A 20,614-nucleotide genomic window follows, 5' to 3' on the forward strand; every position below is an offset into this window, starting at 1 on the left:
CTCAATTTCCTCATCTGGAAAATGATACAATATCAACTTCACTGGATTATCTTGATGATTAAGCAAGATAATGCAGGGCCTGTGCATACTAGGCTAATAAATTAGAGCTATTAGACAGGATTTAATCCTTTCGCAGAACCAGAATCCCTAAGAAGTTGAAGCCAATTGTAAAAGCATGATGGCTTGGCCTGTCCTAAATCAGGATATTTCAGAAAATGTCAATACTGTAGTTCACTGTATACAAAATCATCACTGAGTATTACAAGCCAATAAAAGGGACAGAAATAAATAATGACGCTATAAAGATACATGCTTACACGTTATGCTCATACCCAGAGAAACTAATGTTATCATCTTTCTTTTTGGGCCCACATGTCTTAAAACATAACTTAGAACTACTGCCAGTGAAAACTTTCTTCCTTAAATATTTTTGACTCATATAAAACAATAATGTCTTAAGTCATTTCAATTTTTTCTACTCTTCTATCACCTAAACCAAAACTTGAATGGTCTCTACGTAATGTATTTTCCTCTCATTTCTTTCCTTACGCAAATATATCCTGTTAGATATAGAAAACAAACTTGTGGTTATCAAAGGGAAGAGGGAAAGAGGGAGGAACAAATTAGGCTTATGGGATTAACAGATACAAACTGTTACATTTAAAATAGATAAGCAACAGGGATATACTGTACAGCACAGGGAATTATACCTGTTACCCGAAAACTGGGTTCGCCTCCTGCTAGGTGTCAAGCCAAAATATACAACCAAGCCAAGATCAGGAGAAGGAAGGATTTATTACTTGCAGCAAGTAAGGAGAACATGGGGGATCTTTCCCAAAGCACTGTTCCCCCGAACAGCAAAACTAGGGGAGTTTCAAGCTAAGGATACATGTGTGTTCATGAAGGGGCTGGAGCAGAGGAGAATTCTGCATAGAATTGGGGGGAAGGTTAACCAGAGTCTAAGCTTTAGTTGATTGATGTCACAAGAGTCAGAAAAGGTCAATGTCATCATTCCTTAGGTTCTGACCAGGCTGAGGTCATAGCCTGTAGTTACCATACTCCACCTGGGTGGGGCCTTAGTTCCTGCAGAACTCAAAGATCTGTATAAGATTGTTATGGACATCCCTTGAGGAGGACCTAGGACTGTTTTGTTGCTGAATTCTTGTTTCATGACTGCTTTTCATTTGTTCCTGCATTCCTTTTTTCCCTTAAGGTCATTATTTGCTGAGACCTGTTCAAGGGCAAGCATTGCGGCCAGGCTTAGATCACAAAATGGCCTCTCTTATGTCAAGAAAGTTGTGCCTGGTTCTCTTTTTCTGGGGACCCCCCCCCAACCACCCTATCTGCTCACATACTCATTATTTTGTAATAACCTATAATGGAATGTAATCCACAAAAACACTAAAACGCTGTCTGTACACCTGAAACTAACACAGTATTATAAAGCAACTAGACTTCAATAAAAACAAACAAATACATCCTGTTATCAGATTGCAGAAAGTTGTTTTCCCAGAGTGTCCTTTAGGTTAAGGTTGTTGGCTCCATTACCTTAGGCAAGATCATACCACTGAGGTTTAAAGCTGTGTTACCATGGAAACATCAAGATGTGGTAATCTGATACCACTACCTTATTCAAGGGTTATTGTTATCAGCCCTGAAAACTTGCCAGAATCCCTTTTTAATCCTTATCACTATATAATTAACTATACACATAGGCCCAATCCTTTTCAAAAAAAATCAAGGTGAAAATTTACATTAAATTCTTCAGGGCAAATCTGGTAGAGGATCAAATTAGCTGAACAAGCAGCTAATATTGCTGACCTTAAAATAATCTCCAGGAAAAAAAAAAATAATAATCTCCAGAAGAAAATGGAAGGAGAAGCCAAAGTTCCCTCTGTTTGGTCACCTCAGATCAGCTCCCCTCTCCCCAGTAATAATCTGGGGTGGGCAGGGAATGGGGAATGTGCATTTTAACAAGAATACAAGGTGATTCTGATGCACGTGCAGAAATATGGAATTATAACCTAACATTGAAAGAGAAAGCATTTTAGAACACAAGATAGAAGAAAAGTGTACACCCTCATTTATCTCTCAGAAGACAGAATTTAAAGGCGGGGGCTTTTGGTACAATAAATCAAGTTATACTGTACAGAGAATATTAAATAGTCTAGTCATAGGGCTTCCCTGATGGCGCGGTGGTTGAGAATCTGCCTGCCAATGCAGGGGACACGGGTTCGAGCCCTGGTCTGGGAGGATCCCACATGCCGCAGAGCAACGGGGCCCGTGAGGCACAACTACTGAGCCTGTGCGTCTGGAGCCTGTGCTCCGCAACAAGAGAGGCCGTGATAGTGAGAGGCCCGCGCACCGCGATGAAGAGTGGCCCCCGCTCGCCGCAACCAGAGAAAGCCCTCGCACAGAAACGAAAACCCAACACAGCCAAAAAAAAAAAAAAAAATTCTAGTCATAAAGGACAAGATGTGAACAACAAAAAGAAAATCCTCTGCTCACTGTGGTGTCAGGCGCCCCGCCCCCTCTTCCATTTTCTGCAGCCCCTGAGGGAAAAGGCTCCACAGCTCTGTGGTCACCACAGCTCAGAAGCACTAGAAGTCTTTGCAGTTATTTGAGACACTTAAGTGCACAATAAGTTCCTCTAAGTCCCAAGTGGCAGCCAAGGCAGGAATTGTTTATTTATATACAGTAGAGGGAGAGTCGAGGGTTTCACGTTTGGTCCATTTTCATGACAGTCTCTTCCCTTTCTGATTTAACTTCTGTGGACACAGTATTATGTAATTCCATTGTGAGTTAAGCTTGTAGCAATCTTGCAGTGAGCAGCATTTTTATAAGGCCCACGTTTTTTAAGAAATAGTCAATTTGTCTATTACATATACTTCTAGTTACCACACTTCTTTATCTGAACTTAAATTTCTAACATTTTGTCAGGAGGAGGGGTTGGGAGGAGCTAAATTGTGGAAGTGCCTTTTTTTGTCTTTAACATGTGCACTGATACCTGAGAAACAAATGAAGGTCATAAGGCAAAGGAACTTCGTGACTAAGGACTAGCTTACAAAGGTGCAAGCTAAAATTTAATTTTATAATTCTACTTTTAAAAAGTAAAGTTTATTTCATATTTTTAAAATAAATTTATTTATTTTTAATTTTTGGCTGCATTGGGTCTTCGTTGCTACTTGTGGGCTTTCTCTAGTTGCAGCGAGCGGGGGCTACTCTTCGTTGCGGTGCGCGGGCTTCTCACTATCATGGCCTCTCTTGTTGCGGAGCACGGGCTCTAGGCGCATCAGCTTCAGTAGTTGTGGCTCACGGGCTCCAGAGCACAGGCTCAGTAGTTGGTGGCACACTGGCTTAGTTGCTCCGCAGCATGTGGGATCTTCCCGGACCAGGGCTCGAACCCATGTCCCCTGCAGTGGCAGGCAGACTCCTAACCACTGCACCACCAGGGAAGCCCTACTTCATATTTTAAAAGCAGGATTTTACTCATTTATTTCTGAGTTGTGTTACCGAGCCAAGGGCTCATGTGCCCATGGTGCAGAAAGCCAAGCTAACAGCAGATGTTTGCAGCAAAGTAAGAGTTTATTTGCAGGGTGCTAAGCAAGGAGAACATGCTCCAAAGACCCGAACTCCCCGATGGCTTTCAGGCAAGGGTTTTGTTTTGTTTTGTTTTTGCGGTACCCGGGCCTCTCACTGTTGTGGCCTCTCCCGTTGCGGAGAACAGGCTCTGGACGCGCAGGCTCAGAGGCCATGGCTCACGGGCCCAGCCGCTCTGCGGCATGTGGGATCTTCCCGGACCGGGGCACGAACCCGCGTCCTCTGCATCAGCAGGCAGACTCTCAACAACTGCGCCACCAGGGAAGCCCACAGGCAAGGGTTTTAAAGACAGTGTTAGGAGAGAGGGTTGTAGGGTGCATGATCAGCTCATGGACATTCTGATTGGTTGGTGGTGAGGTAACAGGGCGATGTTTTGGGAATCTCAACCTTCTGGTTCCAACCAGTTTGGGGTCTCCTTGCTTGTGGTCAGCATGTGGCCACCATCCTCCACCTGGGTGGGGGGGTCTTAATTTCTACAGAACAACGTAAAGATATGCATCAGATATCCCTTCTGGAAGAACTAAGAGTCCTGTGCCTCTTGTCCTAATCTTTAACTGCTTGTGTCTGATCTCTAGAACTCAGGAAAGACCTAGAAAACTAAAGCCTTTTGTTCTACAAACAAGAAACAGGGGACACAGAGGGGCTTTTGTACCTAAAAGGCCCCACGGGGTCCTGCTTGGTTTCACCCCCCCTTTTCTTTTTTTTTTACAGATTTTATTTATTTATTTGTTTGTTTGTTTGTTTTTTGGCTGTGTTGGGTCTTCATTGCTGGGCATGGACTTTCCCTAGTTGGGGCAAGCGGGGGCTACTCTTTGTTGTGGTGCACGGGCTTCTCATTGCGGTGGCTTCTCTTGTTGCAGAGCACGGGCTCTAGGTGCGTGGGCTTCAGTAGTTGCGGCACGTGGGCTTCAGTAGTTGTGGCTCACGGGCTCTAGAGCACAGGCTCAGTAGTTGTGGCGCACAGGCTTAGTTGCTCTGTGGCATGTGGGATCTTCCCGGACCAGGGCTCGAAGCTGTGTCCCCTGCATTGGCAGGAGGATTCTTAACCACTGTGCCACCAGGGAAGCCCCCCTGCCCCTTTCCTTGATATGCCTCAATCCTGAGGGGAACAGGGTTGGGACAAGAAAACGAATGAAGTTTTGTGTAGAGAAATTAATCATAAACTCAGTAAGGGAACTCAGTTTTAAACCACGGCAATTAGTTAATGTATAAGATGATGCAAAACTAATCAGAAAATACAAATTAACCTAACAATTTTGTTTTCTCTAGTCTAATGGATTTTGAAGCCATAAAGGAATCTGTTTACAAGATTTTTATTTCACAAGTGACTAAGCACTTGCAAATAAGCCACTCATTTGAAACCAGATCAGTTCGTATTCAAACCGATTCACATTCTTGCATTTTATTTTAAACAAAGTTCTTTCAGTTCAACTCAAATATTTATTGAGTGCCTGGTATGTATAAGGCAATATTTTACCTGCTCCAGGGGCAGACCCTGGCTTCCAGGAACTCATAATCTACTTGGAGAGACAATACAGTCACAAATAACGAATGTGGAACAGTGGTCTAGAGCATATATTCTCAATAGAGGTGACATTACCACAAGAGGGTGAAAACTGGTTATGGGGGAGGTGAAAAAATCTTAGATATTACAAAGGTTTGCAGCTCTCCAAAAGGTTACAGTACATAGACAGATACGTGGCATATCTTTGTTATTAAAATTTAATGGGGCAAGGGGAAGGAATTCGGGAGAAAATGTATAAAAAGTTTCCTTGGGGAAGCAATAATGAAAAAAGTTGAGTGTAAGGCAGGTGAATATGGTAGAGGACATTAGTGAAAGAGGAGAGGAGGTCTGTGGAGGCTGAGAAGTCTGAGGTGCAGGCACCGTTAAGAAAGAATAGAGCTTCCAAAAGTAGTTTTAGAGAGAATATTTCTGGTGGCAGATAGGGCTAACCAGGAACAATAAATAGGTGTCAAACAATAAATAGACCAGCAGCACTGACCTGTGGGTAGTGGCTGCCTAAACACCATAAAAACAAGGATTCTAAAACCAGGATCAGCAGAAAAGAACGTGATCAGTTAATGATGTCTGCTATGAGCACAGAAGATGTAAAGTGGAAGTATGAATACCACAAAGTATCTCCTCTTTCTGGCAACCATAAGCACATAGCAGAGTCAGCAAAGTGCAGGATATATTCAAGGAAAAGTAGGTACAGGTGAATGAATTCTTAAAGACCTCTCCTAATTTAAAACTCATAGGTCTCACAAAAAAGAAACAGACTCACACAGATACAGAGAACTAGTGGATACCAGTAGGAAGAGGGGACGGCGAGGGGGAAGGGGAGGGGGAGGGGCAAGATAGAGCTAGGGGATTAAGAGGTACAACTGCGATGTATAAAATAAATAAGTTGCAAGGACATATTGTACAGCACAAGGAATATAGCCAAGTTATTTTATAATAACTATAAATGGAGTATAGCCTTTAAAAATTGTGAATCACTATGTTGTACACCTGAAACTTACATAATATTGTACATCAACTATACCTCAATTTAAAAAAAAGTAGAATTCAATACAGATTTTACCAAAACAATAAATGTAAAAGGGGAGGGAGAATTTTTATCATGTATAAATCCACAACAATTCTCCTACATATCAGCATTACATATACTCTTAAAACAATTCTGTTAATAAAATGCATATAGAAAGTGCATAAAACACAAATGTGCATAATTATAATTCTACAACCACTTGTGTAATTACCACCGGGCAAGACAGAGAACATTGCTGGCACCCTAGAAGTACCCCATGTGTTTCCCTATCACACCCGCTCCCTTCATGCAGAGGCAATATTACCCCAACGTTTAAGATAATCACTTCCTTATCTTGACTAATAGTCTTACCACTCACCTTTGAATCCCTAAACAGTAGGATTTAGTTTTGCCTGTTTTGAATTTTTAAAAATGGAATTATATATATTCTTCCACATGTTGCCTCTTTCACTTAACATTGTAAGATTACAAACAACTATGTATAAAATAAATAAGCAACAAGGATATATTGTGCAGCACAGGGAAATACAGCCACTGTTTTGTAGTAACTTTAAATGGAGTACAACCTATAAAAATATTGAATTGCTATGTTGTACACCTGAAACTAATATAATATTGTCATATAATCAACTATACTTCAATAAATAAAATAATAAAATTTTAAAAATTCAATTAAAAAGAAAAGCATTGTAAGATTTATCCATGTTGTGTGTAGGTATGAGTTTCTCCAGGGTGTAGACCAGGAAGTGGAATTGCTGGCTCACAGGGCACTTCTTTAGCTTTATTAGATATAAATGCCAGACTCTTTCCAAGTTGAATATTGCAGCTTACTCTCCCGCCAGCAGGATGTGAAAGTTCCCATTGCTCCAACAAAAAATTGGTCATACTTTTAAATTTTGTCATTCTGGTAACTGTATAGATAGTATGATCTCAGGGTGGTTTTAGTTTGTATTTACCAAATTGCTACTAAAATTGAGCGCATTTTCATATGTCTATTGACCACTGAGATTTTTCTTTTGTCAAGTACCTGTTTAAATCTTTTGCCCACATTTAAAATTGTACTTATAGGAGTTTTTAAATAGATGTTGGATGAGACTTAATTTATTTGCTACGTGTGTTACAATGATCTCTCTGATTCTGTGGCTTGTCTTTTTACTCTTTGTGATGTCTTTCGATTAGCAGAAGTTTATAATTTTAAAATATGCAAATATATCAATTTTTACCCTTTTTGGTGTATTGTTTAAGAAATCTCTCCCTTCACTGAAGCAATGGGGGGAGGCAAGGAGTGAATTGTTTTTAAATTTGGGCATAACATGGGACATTTTAATTTTTTTAATTAACATAAAATTCTGTAAGCTAGAGTTGTTATAGGCTGATGTGCCTGAGTAATACGTTTTGTGAGGAGGAGAAGGAAGAGCTAAATCTTAAAAGATTCATACTGAGTGTCAATGAGCTTCGCAGAGGTAAAAAGACCTAGGAAGCCTTTTGTCTTCTCTATTCTTGTGTCCCCTTTCCCTTGACTATTTTCTCTGGAAGATATTCTTAATTCTGAGATATTTTCCTCCCACTTAACCCACCCCACATTTCATTAAACGAATGGAGGAACTGGAGGGAAATCCCATTTGCTGTGCTCCTTCCAGTGACAGGCACGGTAGAGGCTCTTCATACACACTGACTTATTTAACCATCACAAAGGCCCTGATAGGAAATGTAAGAGAATTTTGAAACTTTGCCAAAGTCACCAGCTATGAGGTGGTATCGTCGGCTATTGTAGTGTCAACTGGCAAAAAAAACCCCAACATGAAATGAGAGCTGTGAGTTTCAGTTTTATTTGGGGACTTACTAAGGACTCTAGCCCAGGATACAGTCTCTCAAAGAGCTCTGAGGAACTGCTCCCAAGAGGTGAGGCGGGCAGGTCAGTATATATTTGTTGTTTTGGAGAAGGGTCACGTGCAATCAGACACACATCAGGTAGAAGGTTAGTCATGAGGAACAGGTATCTCAGTTAATGACTTTAGATCTTTTCTAAGTATGGGAAGATGTAAGAATCCAGGTTCATAAAAAAATTTCTCCTGAAATATTTCTAGCTATGTAAGGGCTTGTTTTTCCAGAGCACCGAGTGCCTTCACCGGAACTCCTTTCACGGTGAATTGTAGGTTAGTGGCTGCAGTGGCTAATGACTTGATTCTTGTAGAACTGGGTGGTGGGCAACATTCTTTGTTTTACAGTAGAGTTGAGACTTGAACCCAGGGCTCATCTGGTTCCAAAGCCACTGGCCTTTCGAGTATCCTCCCAGCCTCCCAAATAAACCAGCCTGTTCTATACACCGCTAGTCCCTACCTGTGTCATAACTGATGTCTCCTGATGATTCAAGTTGTTCCCAAAAGTTAGGATATATTTCATAACAAGTCTTTTCTTCTAATCAGAGATTGAGTCAAACTAAAATAAGATTAGACTAGACGCAGTCTTTTTAAAATAAAGATAAAAAAGTAGCAGTCTCTCATTACCACTTTGTGGGAAGATTTGCGGTTTCTCAAAATTCAATAGTATCAGTAAGTTTGGGGTTTTCAAATGGTGTGGGGTTGACCACTAAGGCCAGAGTTTCAATGTTGCATTTGTTTTCCAGAAAAGGAGCTCAGCATAAAATGCAGCTAATAGTGAGGTTTTGTTTGGGTTTTTTGCATAATAAAAGTCGTAACTGAGCAACATTAACTACAGACACTCCTCCCCATAAATCCATGGAGACTCTGTGAAAAGCATTTCAGAGAAATCCAAACCCCAAGTAGTCTTTGGCAAGGGGTAATTTGCCATGATGGTAGTTAAATAAGGAGAATATTGAGTAGCTGACTACAAAGAAGCATCTGAAAATGAAAATAGCTGTGGCTGAAGTCCCTCAATGGAAAGTGTATATAAAATTTCTCACACGTGGCAGCCCACACTGGTCTCTTCTTTTTATGAGACAAATTTGACAGTGCATACCAGGGAGCTTAAATCATACCCTTTTGGCCTAATAATCCCACTCCTGAGAATTTATCTCAAGGAAATAAGTCATAAAGAATAAGGAAGACTGTACATATTTTTATAACAGCATTATTTATAATTAGCAGAAAACTGGAAACAGCCTAATTTTACAATAATAAAGGAAAGGCTTAGTACATTTTGGTATCTTAATTCTTTGGGATATCATGCAGCTATTAAGAATATCATCCTACTGTACAAACAAGAAAAAGGATAAGCATAGAATACAGAATGCAAATACGCAGAAGTTATAGACATGCAGAAATACACATGTTGATAAAAGAGTAGGAGGTGACACAAAGAGATGAAACTAAGTATGTTAGCACAGTGAGATGACAAGTTTTAAACGTTAAAATTTTCTTTTGTGGGGCTTCCCTGGTGGCGCAGTGGTTGGGAGTCCGCCTGCCGATGCAGGGGGCGCTGAGCCTGCGCGTCCGGAGCCTGTGCTCCGCAACGGGAGAGGCCACAACAGTGAGAGGCCCGCGTGCTGGAAAAAAAAAAAAAAAAAAAAAAATTTCTTTTGTAACGACCATATTTAGTTTTTAGGGATTTTTTTCCCCTGTTTTATCTGCTGCAACTTATATAGAATCATATTTCCTAGTTATTGTTGGATCAGAAGATTATTCTACAAAGGACACATGGGGAACATTCTAGCCAAGTGTGAAATATAGAGAGAATTACTAATTTACAAATACTAATGCTATTGTTTTAATTTGCAGTGAAGGGAATTTGGCTACAAAGCAGGTTGTGTTCCTTCAGAGACCAGTTATGTGGAATTCAGCCACTCAAACACCGGAAGTGAGTAAAATTGATGCTTTATGAACTAAATGTTGCACTGAAGCATTTAAACCTTAAACTCTCTTTGTAATTCTAAATGGTGAACAGATGAGGAAGTGTGGAGTTGATAAGGAAACAGTCTTCTGAACCAGCATACAACAAGGGAAATGTGCCAGCAAACAGGCATGTGAGACAGTTCTGAAGGGGATCAGAATATTACTCTAAAATATGCCACTTGGGCATAAGGGTTACTATTTTGAGCTAAAGGCAATTAAAAAACAGCAGACACAGGAGGACCTCTCTACCCTCTCCCTTTCTGACAAAAGCAGAGCATAAATTTCCCTTTTAAAAGGTGACAGAAATTTCCATTTGTAAAGTTGCCCCCCTCTCCTGTACCAGAAATGACTCTTATCACTGGAAACAACACAGACTGTAGTCCCCACAATCACCTTACTAAAGCCTTCTTTTCCCTTAGTTTCCCCAAATACTTGCCTTCCCACAATCTACTGTCCCTAGAAGCCCAAACCCCTTTTCCTTTGTCTAGTCACTTCACCACAATTTATCACCCCTTGTAAAATGATATATAATCTCCCGGTCTAACTGCCTGTTTGGGTTTTCACTTCTCTGTGCAGCCCCCATGTGCATCCAAAACAAACCTTTTCTCCTATTAATCTTTTTTTTTAGTTTAATTTGCTGGTCTGAGATACTGAACATAAGATGATAGAGGAAAAGTTTTTTCCTCTCCACAGTTATAAGCCTTATAAGTGAATGTGCGTGATATCTGTGTGATCTTGTCTATCTTGACTTCTGACAGCACTTTTGTATTGTCTCCTCAAGGTCATAATTTTTCAGCCCTTTGCTGAAGGGCTATACTGAGCCTCAAGTCACCTTATCCTTAATAGACCCCTACCAGATTCACACCTAGAATAGTATCATTGAATGAAGCAATCTGTGCATTAATTAATTAAAGCATAACCTTCAAAACAGGAAGTTTGCAAATAGACCAGAAAATTATTTGAAGTGATTCTTTTTCTGTATATCAAGAAAATATTGTTTTAGAAAACTTTAAAGTTTTCTAAACTAGCAAAGCTAGACTGACAGTGTATGTAATGCAGCCATGCTACGTTGTCTCACATTAATTTTGGAAAGACTCTAGCTGGTTCCATAGGTAAGCAGGTAGAGAGGTGGAAAGGTGGATAGGATACTCCTCCCATGGGAGGAGAGCAGAGTGATCAAGTACACAGATTTTAGAAAGACTGAATTAGAGCCCACAGGTGAGCGGGGCCTCCCAACCCCGGTGAGAGTAGCTCAAGATCACGAGTTCATTAAGAAATATTCGGTTAAGAAGAAGCAAGGTGGATCTATGTAAAGAATGGCCAGAAAAGGTTTTCATTCTTCTTTCTCCTTCCCCAAAGCAACTTCTCACCATGCTACAGCCTTTTCTTTTCTCTCTTTTTTTTTTTTAAATATTCTGCAAACAGCCATCATTTTTGAGAAAGATCAACAGAATTCACAGCCTCATGGGATTTTGACTAACTGAGGGCCCTGGAATTGGTGTTTGTGAAGATGTAAGACCCAAATTCAGCTGCTTCATGGTCTCCCTTCTTAGGGTTAGATATCAGTTCTCTGATTCCCTGAAAATATTTGAGCTTTTTTTGTTTAACTTTAAATACCATTCAGTAGTCTAGTGGTAGCTTTTCTTTGGGTAATCTTTATATTTATATCCATTGTAATATAAAATTTCTGGCTCATTTATATAATAGTAAGGAAGTACATAAATGGTCAGTTTTCATCAATGAGAAGCCCAGGAGTAATATATTTTATAGCTTAGAATTCTACTTCTAAACGGATTTACTATTTCTTCCTTTGATAAATCTTTAATTTTCCTAGCAGGAAATCTCAGGATATTGAGATTATTTCAAGGCAGAACATGTAGGTGGTTCAGTCTGGAGCTGAAGTATGTAATAGCTATAATAGAAAACCAATTTGTAAATTCTTTTAATTTTCTCTAGTGGAAATAATTTGTTATTTTATCTCGAGAAGGTAGTAGACTATCAGTATTGCCATAGAGTTAATTTAGCTATCTCATATATATTTTGTGAAAGTTATACATTTATAACGTGTCTTGAAAAAAATTTTTATGTAGTTGTAGGTCTGTAATGGCACTATTCTTTGCTTGTACCTTGAAATCAGTTGTTGTTTGGGAGGGGCTGATAAGGGTATTGCTTCATTTATAAAGGTTTTCAAAGAATTATTTCAAAGGTGTTTAGTTCTTTTTTATTTTTTTATTATTTATTTATTTATTTAAAGATTTATTTATTTATTTATTTGGCTGAACTGGCTCTTATGCGGCAGGTGGGCTGCTTAGTTGCTCCTTAGTTGAACTCTTAGTTGCGGCATGCATGCGGGATCCAGTTCCCTGACCAGGGATCGAACCCGGGCCCCCTGCATTGGGAGCGTGGAGTCTTATCCACTGCGCCACCAGGGAAGTCCCTAGTTCTTTTTTAAAAACATAAATTATTTTATTTTATTTTTGGTTGCGTTGGGCACGCAGGCTTTTCTCTGTTTGTGGCGAGTGGGGGCTTCTCTTGTTGCGGAGTACAGGCTCTAGGCATGCAGGTTTCAGTAGTTGTGGCTCATGGGCTCTAGAGCGCAGGCTCAGTAGTTGTGGCGCACGGGCTTAGTTGCTCCGCGGAAGGTGGGATCTTCCTGGGCCAGGGATCGAACCCGTGTTCCCTGCATTGGCAGACAGATGCCTAACCACTGTGCCACCAGGGAAGCCCAAAGGTGTTTCGTTCTAAAAACCAGTTGGTGGAAATTTGAGACAATTACAAACATTGCCCTAGGATCGTTAATGAGTTTTCAGTAAAATGATAAATTTCACGGGCTGGTAGAAACTGATCTAGGGTTTAACCCTTGAAAAAAAGAGTTCTCTCTTTTACTGAGATTAATGTCAAGATATATAAGACTTTTTGTAGTCAGTTGCACTCAACATAGAACAGTACTTTTATGTTAAGCAAAGCCATTTCATGCCTCTGTATAGGAGAGGGAATTGAGAATCACATGATGAAGAAAGCATATTGTTGGAATTTTTTCTTCTGAAGTTATAAAGACCTTTACGTTTGGAATTTGTTTATAGTCCACAAATATGTTTTTATACAATATTCTAGATAGCTTGAGAATTTTTTTAAATACGGAAAATATCAATTCAAAATATTTATACTCCTAATTACTGCCTCAATTTTCTTTAAGCTATTGAAAGATAGTTTGTTTTAGGATAGAAAAATTTTAGAAAAAAAATAATAGGAGAAAATCTTCTGAACTGGAGCTAAGCAAAGAGTTCTTAGACATGACACCAAAAGCATAATTCATTTAAAAAAATTGATAAATTAGACCTTATCAAAATTTAAAACTTTTGCTCTGTGAATAACACTAAGAAAATAATAGAAAAGCCACAGACTGAGAGGAAAAAAAAACTTTGCAAATCACGTATATGACAAAGGACTTGTATCCAGAAGGTATCAAGAACTCTCAAAAGTTAAAAAATAAATAAACAACGCAGGTAAAAAATAGTTAAAAGTCTTGGACATCTAACCAATGAGGATATGTAGATGAGAAATAAGCACATAAAAAAACATTTAAATCATTAGTCATTAAGGGAAATGCGAATGAAAACCATGATGAGGCACTACCATACATCTACTAGAATGACTAAGATTAAAAAATATTGACAACACTAAGAACTAGCAAGGATGAGGAGCAATCAGAACTATCAAACGCTGCTGGTGGGGATGCAAAATGGTGCACCCGCTCTGGAAAAGAGTTTGGCAGCTTCTCATGGGGTTAAACATACACTTACATACAACCACCAATCCCACTCTTGGGCATTGACCCTAGAGAAATAAAAATTTTCGTTCACACAAAAAGCTACACATAAATGTTTATATGTTCTATCCATAATCTCCAAAAACTGGAAAAAATCCAAATGTGTTCAGCAGGTGTATGGACAAATGGCTGTGGTACTTCCACACAATGAAATACTACTCAGAAATAAAAACAAATGCACTCCTCATGTGCACAATGGCGTGGATTAATCTCACAAAGCATGCTGATTAAAAGAAGCCAGTCTCAGGGAGTTCCCTGGTGGTCCAGTGGTTAGGTTTTGGCACTTTCACTGACGGGGCCTGGGTTCAATCCCTGGTTGGGGAGCTAAAATCCTGCAAGCTGCATGGCGCAGCCAAAAAAAAAAGCCAGTCTCAAAAGGTTATAGACTGTACTATTCTTTTTTTTTTTTTTTTTTTTTTATTTATTTTTGGCTGCATTGTGTCTTTGTTGCTGCATGCGGGCTTTCTCTAGGTGTGGCGAGCAGAGGCTACTCTTCATTGTGGTGCATGGGCTTCTCACTGCAGTGGTTTCTCTTGTTGCAGAGCACGGGCTCTAGGAGCTTGGGCTGCAGTAGTTGCAGCACGCGAGTTCAGTAGTTGCAGTGCTTGGGCCCTAGAGCGCATGGACTTCAGTAGTTGCGGTGTGTGGGCTCAGTAGTTGTGGCTCGCGGGCTCTGGAGAACAGGCTCAGTAGTTGTGGCACATGGCCTTAGTTGCTCCGAGGCATGTGGGATCTTCCAAAACCAGGGATCGAATCCATGTCCCCTGTATTGGCAGGCAGACTCTCAACCACTGCACCACTAGGGAAGTCCCTGTGCTATTCTATTTATATGACATCCTCAAAAAGACAGAACTGTACTGTGGATAACAGATCATGGCTTGCCAGGGATTTGGGGTTTGGGGAAGGGTGTGATAAAGGGATAGCATGGGGGGTTTTGAGCGGGATAATAGGACTGTTCTGTGTCCTGATTATGATTTGTACACAAATTTATACACATGTATTAAAATTCATAGAACTTTACACTTTTACATATTTACTTTTAAATTTAAAATTTAAAAGATTGTATGCTTTATAATTTTATTTTTTTAATTTAAAAATAAAATAAAAATGTTATGAAAGATTGCATGCTTTATAAATCACATAGGCTATATTTTTTATACCTTTGTCCTTCAGTAAAAACTCTCCTTGGATAATGGAATTTTTATGAAGTATAATGAGATTGTTAACCTCCATTTCCTCTACATGAGGCTCTGTAGTATAAATAAAGCAAGGTTCTTTTTCTCTTTTTTTGGGGGGGGGCCTGTCACTGTTGTGGCCTCTCCCGTTGCGGAGCACAGGCTCCGGACGCGCAGGCTCAGCGGCCATGGTCCACGGGCCCAGCCACTCCGCGGCACGTGAGATCTTCCCGGACCGGGGCACGAACCCGTGTCCCCTGCATCAGCAGGCGGACTCTCAACCACTGCGCCACCAGGGAAGCCCCGAAAGCAAGGTTCTTTTTATCTTGCTCTTCCTTTTATCTATTTAAAAATTTTTTTCTTTATTTTGGGGGGAGGGCTCTTGATAGACTCAAGGAAGTGATTGCTACGCTAAGCAGGGTAAGAGACTCTGACCAGGATTTTACCTCCATCTATTAAATGTTCTCAATTTTTCTTCCAAGATCTTCTTTCTTAACTTTTCTGTTTCTTTGAAGACTCAAGTAAAAAACTCATCAGATTTTTCTATTACCTAAAAATCTTTATTTCAGCTAAATTCTTCAGCCCATTTCCCTTTGATAATTATTTATAAGAAACAACAGGTCATTTAAAAGTATTTAGTTTCCACTGACTCAGAGTAGGGTTTCCATCCAGTGGTGTTCTTAGGGGTAGACAACAAACCATGAAAGGGATTCCAGGGGATGGGTGTGTGTGTGTGTGTGTGTGTGTGTGTGTGTGTGTGTGTGTGTACAAACAGCTTCTGCCAGGCTGTCCAAGCCTCCGTGTCCTCATCTGTAAAATGGACAATGTTAGTACCTACCACAGGGTTGGGAGGAGGATTCAGTTAGAAAACACGTAGGGGGCTGGGCACAGCACCTGGTCACATGGAATGTTGCTTTTGTTTTCATAGGAATGTTTTTCTTTCAATACTAGATGATTAAACACTAACTCTATGGAGAAACTGAAGAAAAAATCCAGAAACTCCTACTGACCCTCCATTTTCTCCAGCTAAAAATTACCTTCGGCTAATATGTAGGAATGTAGTGCATTGATGCTTTTTGACGTTCAAAAAAACACACATGAACATATATATATATATGTTCATATTTATATATATATAAAGCAAATATGGCAAAATATTAACAAGTTTTGAACTAGGTAGTAGGTTCATTGTAGTATCCTTTAAACTTTCTGTATATTTGAAATTTTTCATAATTGGAAAGTTGGGAAAAATTAAGCTAAAAAGCATTAGTTGCCAACAATTTTTTTCTGTTAGTTACTAAGTGGTAACTAATTAGTTACTAAGATGTTATGCCAAAAAGACCAATTAGAATGATTTAAATACAACAGAAGGGTCTCTCTCATAATTATCTAAAGATGGGCAGGCAATCCAGGGTGGGCAAAGCTCTGCCTCATGACTGGTCAGCTCTGCCACCCTCAACATTTGGCTTCTGCCTCTGGACCCAGGACTGCTTCTTCACTCATTGCTGTGTCCAGCCAGCAAGAAGTAGGAAATTCCAGGCATGCTTCTAAGGCACTGACCCCCAAGTCACAGACATATTTCTTCTCACATCCCATTGGCCTGAACTTTATGTCACCACAAGCATCTGCAAGGGAGGCTGGGAAATGTAATTGGGGCAACCATGTGCTGGTACCATAGTGAAATACTACATGCCCAGCTAAAAATTGCAAGGCATTGGTGGTGAGGTGGGTGCAGAGTTCTGTTATTAAAAGAAAGATAGAGAGAATAGACCCTGGGAGACAGGAGTTAAATTTAAATGGTTCCAATTTACATTTGTTTTTCTCCTTTAGAGAAGTTTTGCATTCAAATTATTTTCTTATCTTTAAAATGTATCTCAAAACGAATGATTTCAAGTGGTAAAGACTTCTTGGGCACATCTATTGAATCATTTCTCTAATACAAACCCAGAAGTGAAGGAGCTGCAGTCACAGAAATGTTCTGAATTAGATCTTTTGACGGTAACTATAAATAAAATCACATGGGGACTTCCCTGGTGGCACAGTGGTTAAGAGGCTGCCTGCCAATGCAGGGGACCTGGGTTCGAGCCCTGGTCCGAGAAGATCCCACATGCCGCAGAGCAACTAAGCCCGTACGCCACAACTGCTGAGCCTGTGCTCTAGAGCCGGCGAGCGACAACTACTGAGCCCATGTGCCACAGCTACTGAAGCTTGTGTGCCTAGAACCTGTGCTCTGAAACAGGAGAAGTCACTGCAGTGAGGGGCCCGCTCACCGCAACAAAGAGTAGCTCCCCCAAGACACAGTTAGAGAAGGCCTGTGTGCAGCAACAAAGACCCAACGCAGCCAAAGATAAATAAATTCATAAATTAAAATAATAATAATAAAAAAATAAAATCACATGAATACTAAGAAATGTTTAACATATACATTAACTTCTTTCCTTACTGCATGGTAAGATAATTATTTAATCAAACTTTGTTCTTACTTTTCCAGTCATTTGAAATTATTGGAAAGTCATAGGGTCATATTTCATTCACTAGCTGTTAGTATCCTCAGTTGAAGTCTATGTGAAATCTAATTTGGTGGCAGTATAAATAGAAGATGTCAGGTACCTCAAAGAACATCATGTATAGATAAAAATGAAAGCATTTTGCTTTTATCATTAATGAAGTCCTTCATCTAGGGAATGCTTTTCACTCAAAGCAAATGGGCTTCTTACTGGTGTGGGCAGAAGGGACGAGGGCTCAACCGCAGCCACAGGGCAGTGTTCAGGCTGGAGAGCAGCCCTCTTCTGGGCCACCCACACTTGTTTCCACATGACTTATTGGTGTCCCTTGGGGTGTAAGGGACAGAAACCCTGCTCAGATTAGCCTCTGTCCATAAGGGAATTTATTGGCTTCTAGGTGGGAAGGATTCTGGCATAGCTCATAATATCAAAAAGAGAGCTACCAAAAACAGTGCCTCAGGGACTGATTCCAGAGATTCAACAGTCCCAGGATGTTCTGTTTGTTTCAGCTTCTACGTATGTATGTGCAGAGGGCTTCTTATGAGGTGAGTATGGCCACCTCATCAAAAAGAAAGAACTTCTTGAAATAACTCAGACAGAGAAAGACAAATACTGTATGTTATCACTTATATGTGGAATCTAAAAAATAAAACAAACAAATGAATATAACAAAAAGAAGCACACTCACAGATATAAAGAACAAACCAGTGGTTACCAGAGGGGAGAGGAAAGGAGGGGGAGGGGCAGGATGGGGTAGGGGGTTAAGACGTACAAACTACTATGTATAAAATGTATATATAAAATATGTATGTATGTATGTATAAAATAAATAAGCTACAAGGATATATTGTACAGCACAGGGAATATAGCCAATATTTTATAATGACTTTAAATAGAGTATAATCTATAAAAATATTGAATCACTGTTGTACACCTGAAACTAATATAATATTGTAAATCAATTATACTTCAATTTTTAGAAAGAACTTCTTTATCCTAGAGTCAATATAGCAATCCCAGGGAAGGACTCTGATTGGATCTGATTGGGTCACATGCCCACACTGCAGTAGAGAGGAAGGTGGATAGGAAAGCTAGCTGGAAAGATGGTTGTCCACGACACCTTTTTCCCTTCCCAGGTTTGAATGATTTTGACAGCCCCAAGCTTGGATGACTCAGGAACATATTCTGTGAGCAAGAAGGGTTGGGGTTTCTCTGCATGATTCAAAAGCTCGGACTCTTCTAACTGGTACTGGAGTCACACTTAGTCTTACAGTGGCTTCCTATTCCTCTTTCAACCCTGAGACACACAAGGAAGAGAAATCTTGAATGTCCACTCCATGTTTTTATTACTTTATAAACCATATTTTTTAGCTACTCTTCCACTCTATCCATCATAACACTGTCCAAGACAATGCAAAGTTTTACGATTGCTGGTATAATTCTGACTTTGTTCTTTTACTTTTGTTTTTAAGATGTCAACAGTGGAAAATGAAAGATACATTGGTAGGAGAGCCTACCTGAGACTGGTTTGTCACTGAGTCTCGTGTATTTGAAATGGGTCATTCATTTTTAGTAAATGAGGATGATTCTAAGAAGTTGATTGATTTTATCAAAGGGTAGCATTAGATCTGCATGCAACTCTTGGTAGAATCTGCTCTCATTCTACAGTGAAAATATCAGAAGAAAGTGAGACCCTATATGAATAAGTCTGGCAATGTTGCATGAAAAATCTCTTTATTGACATAGTGAAATACTCAAAATATAGTGAGTGTTAAGTGCAAAAGTGAGCTAGCTGTACACATCCATGTGTGCATATGCAAATACATAGTAAAACATGCCAAATTTAAACAGTGGTATCTCTGTGAGATGGGTTTGTGGGTGGGTTTTGCTTTTTTCTTTATTTTTGCCTGGTTTTCTACACTGAGCGTGTACTATTTTTGTAATTGGAAACTTTTATTTGAGAAACATACAAATCTTTGACCACAAATCTACTCATATTTTTGCAGAGCAGATAATGTGAAAAAAATAAGGTAAGACACTCCGGCTCCAGTTCAAAGCCAGCTACTCCCTGACCTTGGACAAATACCATCTTCCTTCTGGGTCTTACCTCTGTACAATGAGGGATTAAAGTAGATGATCTCCAAGGACTTGGTCATGTTTCAGTCTCCTACACTCTAAGTTATAAGAACATTGCAATTTGGTTTGTTGGAAAAGCTATTATTTCATGTAGGGTGAGGGAGGTGACATCACTGCTGAACATGTATTTATTAAAAGTCACTTGGTAAAAAAAAAAAGAGTTTGTTCTGAAATCTTTTATAGAGTTAGGTATTTTGTCATCTTCTAATATTTAAATTTTGGTGGCTGTTTACTTATTAATACTTATTTAAAAGTGAATTACTGTCACTATCTTATTTAATACCCAATTTTTATTAAGAAAATTCTCATTGAGTATGTGAGAGCTGGCCTCTATTGGCTGATGTACAAGAAGGAATTTATTGCAAAATTCACCTTTGGCCCTGGGGCTGGTGAAAAAGGAAAGATCCAGGCTGCCAAGTGCTCCCAGGCTCCCCCTCCTTCCCATTTCATTCAGTCAACAGGAGAGGTCATTCAGGAGTGAATGCATCCTTTGTGCCTGTGGGAAAGGAGCCAGTAGCTAGGCTTGAGAAAGGAGCAGTACCGGTCAGCCCCGCCTGCAGCCAAAAGGCTATATCCTCACTGACCAGCGTCCCAATGCCAGGGAGAACGAGACATTCTCAAATCCTCTACCCTGAGAGTAAGTCTGTCAGGTTCCACTGCTTGTATTAAATTCAGTACATTTGGTGAATGGGAATAAAAAGGGAAAAGATTTGAGATCTGAGACTTGCACTTGATGAATGCAAATGAAAATGTCCCTACCATCAAGCTATGTCTGACTTGGGCTGTAAGAGTGGGCCTTTATTGAGGCAGGACCCACTGCAGACTTGTTCCTTTCAACTTGTCCAAGGACTCCAGTAACTCAGCCAAGAAAAAGATGAGCTGCCAACACACTCCTTTCAATGCAACACACTGAGGCCTGCATCTTCCTATACAAACAGTGCCATCAACCGTGGTTACATTCCACAGT

At 39.9% G+C, this 20,614-nt stretch overlaps 1 protein-coding gene across 1 annotated transcript in view; it reads left to right on the top strand.

The window, feature by feature from the left end:
- Positions 1-20,614, top strand: part of RFTN2 (raftlin family member 2) — a 61,449-nt gene that overhangs the window by 37,214 nt on the left and 3,621 nt on the right. The window contains exon 8 of the mRNA XM_082657683.1: positions 9,890-9,968. Coding sequence (XP_082513809.1) covers positions 9,890-9,968 — 79 coding nt within the window. The remainder of the gene's footprint in view (positions 1-9,889; positions 9,969-20,614) is intronic.

This window comes from Grampus griseus (assembly GCF_964374135.1).
Source record: "Grampus griseus genome assembly, chromosome: 7".
In the NCBI taxonomy this organism is placed as follows: Eukaryota; Metazoa; Chordata; class Mammalia; order Artiodactyla; family Delphinidae; genus Grampus; species Grampus griseus.